Genomic DNA, 8,964 nt, shown 5'->3' with positions numbered 1-8,964 from the left:
GAAACTCTTTTCAAATTACGAAAACTCTTAATATTCATATGGTTCAATAATTGAAAAATAGTTATAAAAAATCTGAATAATATTCATAATAATCTAATATATAAAAATTAAAATATTTTTTAAATTTTTTAGAACCGAACCGGAACCAGCTGAGTTAAAATGACAAAAGGTCGATATCAATTTTTTAACAGACACATTTCTGTGTTCACGCTCGAGCCTTAGCGAACCGAGGCCCGAGCTCGAGCATGTTCGCTCTAAAGCAAAAGGATAGGAACCCTCGATAATAAACACACGCAAACACACCTATAATATATACACCACACACAAACATACACACACAATTGAGAAAAAGATGAAGAAAGAAGACGCAGTAAAATTGATAAGCTCCGAGGGATTCGAATTCGTGATCGATAGAAACGCCGCTATGGTTTCTCAAACCATCCGCAATATGCTCACTTCTCCCGGTATCTAATTAACCTAGCCTTTCTTTAATTACATTCAATTTTATTCATTTAATTGTGTTTTTGTTTTAATTTGACGAAATTGGGTTTATATTGTGTTTGATTTGTGTTGTTAGGGGGTTTTTCGGAAACTGAGCATGGTCTAGTCAGGTTTCCGGAGATTAGTACTACTATTCTCGAGAAGATTTGTCAGTACTTTCATTGGTCTCTCCAGTATGCTAGGTTTGGACTTTTCGATTTTTTTGTTTTGTCGGGTTATGTTTTTCGTGTTTTGTTTGATTGTTATAATTGGATTTTCGTTGTTTGTAGGTGGTAATGAGATATGGATTACTTAAGTTGTGTTGACGAAAAAGGATATTGATGATAAAGTAAATGTGAATTGGTTATGTTAATGTGTTGATCTGCCAACGTTGCCTTGACGAATGAGAATATTGATAAAAAAAAAGTAAATGTGAATTGGATATATTAATGTGTTGATCTGCTTACGTGGCATTGACGAATAAGAATATGAATAATAAATTAAATGTGAATTGGATATATTAACGTGTTGATCTGCTTACGCTACGTTGACGAATAAGAATTTTGATGAAAAAGTAAATGTGAATTGGATATGTTAATGTGTTGATCTGTGTTGGCCTTTTTTAGTAGTTGTGTAAATGAGTTTATCTGTCTCTCTTGGGTATCTTGCATTAGCGTAATCAGCATTGTGCTGCTTTGGAATTTTGAATGTCATGTTCTATGTCAACTTGAATGTGTTTTTTTCTAATTGACCCTTTTTTAAATTCATTTGAATCTTGATACTTGTTTTACTGCTAAACAATTTAGAATCTTGATTTCGGATTTTTTTTTAATGTTTATCTGGGTCTAATGCTCCTTTGCTGGACTTGAGTGGGGAAAGGGTTAAATAAATCATTTAGTTGGGACTGACTGAGAATGTGCAAGTGTTTGCCGTTGGTGGTGTAAGCATAATTGAGATGTTTCATCACTATTACTGTTATGTTTTCTCCAAGATGCATTCTCTTGTATTTATTTGTGCTATCCCTGATAATATTCATGAACTATTGGGATAATGTTTCCGTTTAAATATTCCTTTGAATGATCTATTATTTTTTGCAGTTGCTAAATAATAATTTGGCTAAAATTACTCTCTACACTCTATTGTCTATCTAGTTTTGTTCTTAGACTTCTTTGAGGGCTATCTAGTTTGTCTGTGTTCCTTTGTTGGGTTTTCTTTTACATTTTTGTGCTATTTAGAGGGTGAGGGGGCTACTTGTTAATTCTAGCTATTCCATCTTGGGTAATCAACAACGGGCAATGCTTAAAAAACCCCATAGCCAGTGATAGCTGTTGGCGTCACTCTTTATTCTTTACTATGTGTGTGTGCTTGTATCACTTACACACGGAAAATTTATGTATCAGCGGAAAGGAGACAGAATTTTACATTGAACCTGAACTCACTCTGGAGCTGATGATGGCTGCTAATTATCTACACACTTGACAGGGTGAGTTTTTTTTTTCTTTCCAGAATCCTAACATGGTTAGCATTTTGCCATTTTCCATCTAGTCGTGTTAAAATACATATTTGCATTTGCATATATGTCCTAGTGCTGTCTGTTGCCTTGAAAACATAAAATTTAGCCTTTTCTTATTCCTTCTTTTGTTACTCTTTCACTTTGGCGATTATATTTGTGTTGTGGGGCTTTTTCTTTTGTCATTCTTACAGTTCTACTTGTATATTAGAATCCAGGATACTTGAGGATGGGCTGCTGGTCAAGGTCATAAGGATCTAGAAGAGTTAATAACACATTTACTATTCCAGTTTTAGGTATTATGCTCTTCTGTTTCCGTTATCAATGTATGTAGGAATGAAAAGCTGTAGCCATATATAATGCTAATACTTGGACAAAAACCTTGACTGTTTGTACATTAGAAATTTGTCTTTTAGTACTATGAATGGATGATAATAATTATAATCTGTGCTACTTAAAATTATTGTTGCTTCCTTAAAAGTCTTTGCATCCAGCAAAATATTGACCATGTGCACGTTCCTGTTTGGAAAGGTAGATAGACCTGTTTTTCAATATATACATGTGGCGTGGAGTAAGAAAAGAGAGTTCTATTGTCTTACAATGTTTACATAGTTATTTTGGCCATAAAGACCGAAGCAATTAGGCCGGTTGAAACCTTTAATGTACATGTATGTAATATGTATATTAAAAAGTTGAAAGAAAAATGAAAAACACGTAAGATATTAACACAAGACAGTTAATATATATATATATATATATATATATTTTTTAATAGTTAAAATTCTTATTTTTTTACTAATTTAAATTTCTTTGCTTGTTTGACATTTTAGACATTGACATGTTTTTTGTCAATTTAGATTAAAATTTTCTTATGTTTATAATTATATGAGTAGCTTTTTTTGGCAGGTGTATAGCCTTGTCTACTTATTTCCTGTTTCAGGTGAATCATATATTTGATCACTATTATAAAGTATAATTCTAGACATACACAGAAATAATGTTGCTGGAAATTTTTAAATATATATTGAGGAAAAATACACTAGGAAGATTGGTATTTTTAGCATGTGATTCCTCAATGCCGAGGTGCCTGCTTCAGACCGTTTTACACGTTAGACTAAAGCAAGAGCAGATGCTTTGTCATGCTTCAAAGAATCACTCTGGTTTCCTGAAGCGTTGTCAAGGTGGCTTAGGCCTGGTTTTAAACTATGATACAAAAATATAGATGACATGAAATCAGTACATGTATAATGTAGTACAAGTCTTGCTATACAAGGTTGTATATTATCTAATCATATTAATGTCTGAATTCAGAGTCTTTAATATTTACCATATCTACGGTGTTTGGTATTTGTCTTCTCTTTTATATGATAGTGGTTCTTGAGAAAGGTTATTATTTAGCAAAGTTAGAAATGCAACCTTATTATTGATTGAAGTGGTCGAAAATTGATCAAATTACTACTTTTGTAGGAGAATTAGTAGTCAGGGGTACTCTTGGAGTCCTCTGAGATTTTTGGGCTATATACTAGATACGTAACATATAGCTAGAGATAAGAGTTGAAGAAACGAAAGTGAAGAGTTTATATATTTGCTATTTATAAGTGTATTTTATTTATTGTAGAGATAAATTGTATATTTATCTATATGTGTTGACACCCGGGGGTAGTTTTTTATAAGATATAGGTTATTAATTATATGGTCATATGCTAAGGGGCCTAGGTCCATTAGGTTATTTTATTAGGATTTCTATAACTTATACAAGCATTGTAATCCTGACGTATTATTTTAGACTTGATAATTGAAATATTATTGAATATTGAATTAGGTCTTTTCATGGGGTTCGGAACTCCTTGGGGCAGTGAACTTTTTGTTGTTAATCCACCCAAGTTCTATTTTGTATTTGTTTTAGTTTAAAATATCCATCTTAATTGTCTTGCATCAGTTTACAGTGCTGAATTGATTTACTTGCTGGGCTAAAAGTGATTCTATATCCATAATATAGCACTCAAATAAAACAACACTCCAGTGAAATGTTAAACATGGGTGCTAAATTTAAAACCAAGTGCAGATGTTACTATGTTGGTGCTAAATATAAAACCAAGTGTAGATATTGCTATGTTGCAGTAATTGCCACATAGTGACAAATATAATTATGCATTAGAAGATTAGGTGGTGGAAATCTAGCTATATTGATATTTATTCGGTGTCTTTTAAATCTATGCATCATCGGAGCATAAGTTATATTTGAACATCAAAATTCACTTTTTAAATATATTTTAGTACTACCATCGGACATGCTCTGGCGGTCCCTTATTACCGACCTATTATTTCGGAGTTCACTGAATAGACGATGTATTAGAGTAATATGTATCAAAATTTTGAAACCATCAAATTCCTCTTTAATGTTATATTTCCCTTTTTGTGAAAGACTTTGAAACTATGATATCAAATTACTCATCTAAACATTATCATTTTTTGGAGTATTCTGGAAATTAATCCTCCCTCTGCGACTGCATATAACGATAATATTAATGTATATTTTCATCATCATATGGGATGCACAGGCCACCTTTCATTGGAATCCGCCATATAATTAGCGATGAAACAGTTTAAACCTTTTTATAGCTTTCCTTTCTGCTGTATGATTTGTTCACCATGTTTCTAGACTTCATAAAGTAAGCCCTCTACAGTAAAACCTCTGTAAATTAATACTCGATTAATTAATAATCTCTCTAAATTAATAATTTTGTCCGGTCCCGACTTGGGCCAGTTCAAAAAATGATCAATTTTGATAAGATAATAAGATAATAATTTTTTTGAAAACCCTGTATAAAAATATGGTCCCAATAAAACTATAAATTAATAATTCCCTTATATTCATAAAAATATATCTATTACATCTTTGTAAAATATGATTCAATTGTAGTTTGCTTTTTCATATAATTTAAATCAACATGAATCTCATCCCTAATCTTCCTTATTGCATCCAAAAGTTCGGGTGTGGTACTTTCATGTTGCATCAAAAAGTTATTAAGCATTTTTGATGCCTTGAGTGCTTCTTAATTTGAATTTCTCAAGCCAACCTTGAGAAAAAGTGTGCTCCTGATCTTGTTGAGGGTATAAAATTTTCATGGTCTCTTTTGCCTTCTCTAAAATTAGCTCTCCCGTCATATTAACACGATCTTGGTACTGGAGAAACCATTCATAGAGAACCTTCTCCATATTTGGATATTTTGCTGGTTTATGTCGCTTAATATCTTTTCTTTTCTCCAAGTAATTAGCTGCAAGATAGTCTGCTGACCTTTTCAGTGTATTTGATATTGTACATTGACTAACTTTTAGATGAAACTTATTCTCGAGCCACAACTGGAGATCTTTTTGAGTGCATGATGAATTTTCTCTTTTATATTCACATAATGCTTTTCTTGCTTCATCCGTCATTGTTGATTTTGTGACACCTTTTAGATAAGAAGCCATTGTTTTGTTTGTATAATTTTTCCCCCAATCTAGTATATACAGTATATATAATATATTTTATGACTACACATACATTGAATACTTTCTATGTAAAATACAATGAATTAAATTAATTCATGTACTTTGAATTTTCCTAATATACATTGAATATTTTCTATGTAAAATACAATGAATTTAACTTATACACTACATGGACTTTGAATCTAATATATTGTACATTACATTGACTTTCTAAATTCATATACATTGAATTAATTGAATTAAGTATAAAATATAAATTGTACAATTCATTTTATTTAAATTTATGTGAATAAAAATTTAATCAAAAGTTAATTTTGTTTGCTACCGAAAATTCTCTATAAATTAATAATTATTAATTTATCGATTAATTAATACCTCTCTAAATTAATAGAATTCTCCGGTCCCAACTATATTAATTTATAGAGGTTTTACTGTATATTGCTATCAATTACAGACCTTGTTATGCCGACAAGCTTTGTAGCCATTCAGGTTATGACAGTATTGCTTTTAACAATGTGTGATCCAAACTGTGAGCATGTAGAGTTGTATTGGCAATTATATCGTGATGCAGAGCAACTTAAACGTTAATATTTATATATTTTAGGTTATTATTTAGGATTAAGTTATTAATTGCAATTTATTATGAAGTATAGTTTTATTCGACACAAGTTTATAATCATGATTATTCTAGGTTATGATAGTAAAGTAATAAGAAGAGATAATATATTTTATTGTCTAGTAAAGTAATTAGATGTGCATCACCGATTAGAAGCCATTTCTTTTTTAGAATTAATATAGGTTTTGAGAGTTCTCCTCCTATATTAGATCTTTATAATAGCGAAACATTGATTGATTATTGAAATTTAAGATTTCATCTTGTCATGAGTTGTAATGTGAATTGGTATGCATATGAAGCTCTTGGTCTAATCTAGCAAGTACAAAACGAATGGTTTAGGCATAGTGATAAAGCCCTTTGCGTACATTTTGCGCCAATATTATTCTGGTTTTATAAGGAATCACCAACATTCTGCTATGTGGCGCCTGTAGCTCAGTGGATAGAGCGTCTGTTTCCTAAGCAGAAAGTCGAAGGTTCGACCCCTTCCTGGCGCGCCTCTGTTTTTTTTCCTTTCAACTAATTTTAATTGGTTTTACTTGGCTTATATGAATTGATGATTCATTGGGTTTTATGGGTGGATAAATCTTTGATTCATGTGGTTATCTATGATCAGTGTTCTGAAAAACGCATTAAGCGGCGGTCGTTAAACGGAATGGGAATATTAAGCGCTTCGATTTTATACTAATTAGAAAATTAAGCGTTTTTAAATATTAAGAGGCCTTATGAATGGATTAAACGGTCAAACCGATTTTGACTTGTCAAATTTTTAATTTTAAATATTAATTTTTATTTTAGTAAAACAATGATCTTGATTAAAAAATAAAAATATATAAGTTTTTAAGAAAAATTTATATTTATATTCTTGATATTTTATTTATTTTCATTATTTAATATTATACATATTATTATTATATATAAAATTTTAAATAAATATTATTTATCCGCTTATAAACCCACTTAAAATTCCGCTTAAGCGTCTGCTTAACCGCTTAAGCGCTAGAAGGTCTTACAGCCGCTTAGAACCGATTTGTGCTTTTCAGAACACTGGCTATAACTCTATTTATCAATACTAGCTTAAATCATGTGCGCCCGGGTTTTCGTTAATATTAAATTTTTATATTTATTTCGTCATATTATAAATTTAAAATATTTATATAAATTTATAATAGTTAGAAATTTATAATTAAAATTTAGGATAACATGTGGTCGTAGGATAAGTAGATTATATTTAGTATTTTAACAATTTAGTAATATAACGGATATATAACATTATTTAATTATTTTTTAATAATAAGATAAATTGTAATCGTAGTTTAGTAGAATAAGTATACTATGTCTAGTAGTTTAATAATTTAATAGTTTAACAAATATATAACACTATTTATTTATTATTTTAATAACTAAAATTAGGGGATAACCGTTAAACCAAATTATAACTCATTCACCGTTATTATAGTAAGGTATATATATTCTTTTCCTCGGGGTGAACTTAAAAACATAAGGTAAAAAAAAGTGCACCTTCCTGGATTAAAAATTTCCAAATTAGTTTCAATTGATTTATGACTGGCTTTGTACAAGTACACTTAGACCGTGATGAATTAATACTCGATTAGTTAATTATTTTTTGTAGTACCGATTTTGTAATATCCGAGATATCGCGTGTAATTATTTTATCAATAAATGATTAGTGTGTGATTATTACGTGAATTTTGGTAAATTGTCTGTTGGTTGATAATAATGTTTAGATGTTTATATATGATAAAATATGAGAATGCTAATTTAATTATGTTCAGAATAAAATATAGATAAGTGTGGCATTTTTCTGGTGATTTTTGGAGTGTTATATGATTTTATATCAATTTAGGAATTTATTAATTATTTTTTGAATAATTACAAAACTATTTTATAAAGTTGGGAATCGTCCGACCTCAACCGTTTTCAAGATTTTACAACCCGAAACTCTTCCGAAAACTCCTTCCTAACCTAATCCGGTAATTCCAGACATTTTCCGTATTTTGACTTTTTCGATCCGGATTACGGTTTGACCCGTGCGCGTCCCGGCGCACAATTTTCGATACGATAATAATTTCGATAAAGCAACAAAACCCGTATTCTCAAAAGACGAGATAATATTATATTATTTTCGTATAAATTATTTTATAAGAAGCCCGGTTTGGATAATTATCCACTACAGATATCAAATCGGATCATTTTTGCAGTTACTTTTTTTTATCGTAGTTAAATCACAGCCGCCACCCTTCGGGTGCGCACTGGGTAAACCCTACGGGCTCACGCAATAGCCTGGAAACCACGTGAACCAAAATAAACCGCATTTAAGCGACATGCTCTGACTCAGGAGGCATAATCATAATTTCTTCTCCCGTGGGATTCGAACCTGTGACCAAGAGGATAGTTATCCCCTCTTTAACCAACTGAGGCAACCCTTGCAGGCCGTTTTTATCGATCCAAAATGATCCAACACGAACCAATATTTCATAAATATATATAGCCCTTTTATTATTTCATTTTATTCGTATAATCATAATCGATCAGTAAAAATATGAAATTTACAAAGAAAACTCTAATTATTCATTACGTTCTTGAAAATTCAAACGCATAAACGAAGGCGTTATCGGACTCTGATTCGGGCGTGCCATATATCAAATCGAAGATCTCGAAAAGTTCTTTCTGAATCAATCAACCATTTTAGTGCAGAAATCAAGGTATTTTTCTTATTTAATTGTTTTATTTTGAATTAATTAAAGATTAAATTATGAAATTTTGTTCTTGATGTTGTTTGTGTGATTTGATGGCATAATCATGTAGATAATTTTCTTCTGATCAATTTGGTATATTATATGTC

The 8,964-nt window shown here is 30.6% G+C and overlaps 1 protein-coding gene and 1 non-coding gene across 3 annotated transcripts; both read left to right on the top strand.

The window, feature by feature from the left end:
* The first annotated feature begins 201 nt into the window (after positions 1-201).
* Positions 202-2,453, top strand: LOC141698660 (uncharacterized). 2 transcript variants are annotated; one of them, XM_074503434.1, is made up of 4 exons: positions 202-464; positions 578-683; positions 1,881-1,963; positions 2,209-2,453. In XM_074503434.1, exons 1-3 carry the CDS (start codon positions 353-355, stop codon positions 1,957-1,959), a joined length of 297 nt encoding a protein of 98 aa, XP_074359535.1. In that variant the 5' UTR covers positions 202-352; the 3' UTR covers positions 1,960-1,963; positions 2,209-2,453. The 2 variants fall into 2 exon arrangements, with proteins under 2 accessions (XP_074359535.1, XP_074359534.1); XM_074503433.1 differs by having other exon boundaries at positions 204-464; positions 2,202-2,453.
* A 4,069-nt stretch (positions 2,454-6,522) lies between these two features.
* TRNAR-CCU (transfer RNA arginine (anticodon CCU)) lies at positions 6,523-6,595 on the top strand. Its single transcript has one exon. It is a non-coding gene; the product is annotated as a tRNA-Arg (tRNA).
* The last annotated feature ends 2,369 nt before the right edge of the window (positions 6,596-8,964 follow it).

Source organism: Apium graveolens, chromosome 11, assembly GCF_009905375.1.
Source record: "Apium graveolens cultivar Ventura chromosome 11, ASM990537v1, whole genome shotgun sequence".
Classification (NCBI taxonomy): Eukaryota; Viridiplantae; Streptophyta; class Magnoliopsida; order Apiales; family Apiaceae; genus Apium; species Apium graveolens.
This window is presented reverse-complemented; position numbering and strand designations above follow the sequence as displayed.

Coding starts and splice junctions, on each gene's coding strand:
- LOC141698660 (XM_074503434.1), top strand. CDS start 353: ATGAAGAAAGAAGACGCAGTAAAATTGATAAGCTCCGAGGGATTCGAA. Junction 465..577: donor CAATATGCTCACTTCTCCCG/GTATCTAATTAA, acceptor TTGTGTTGTTAG/GGGGTTTTTCGGAAACTGAG. Junction 684..1,880: donor TGGTCTCTCCAGTATGCTAG/GTTTGGACTTTT, acceptor TTTATGTATCAG/CGGAAAGGAGACAGAATTTT.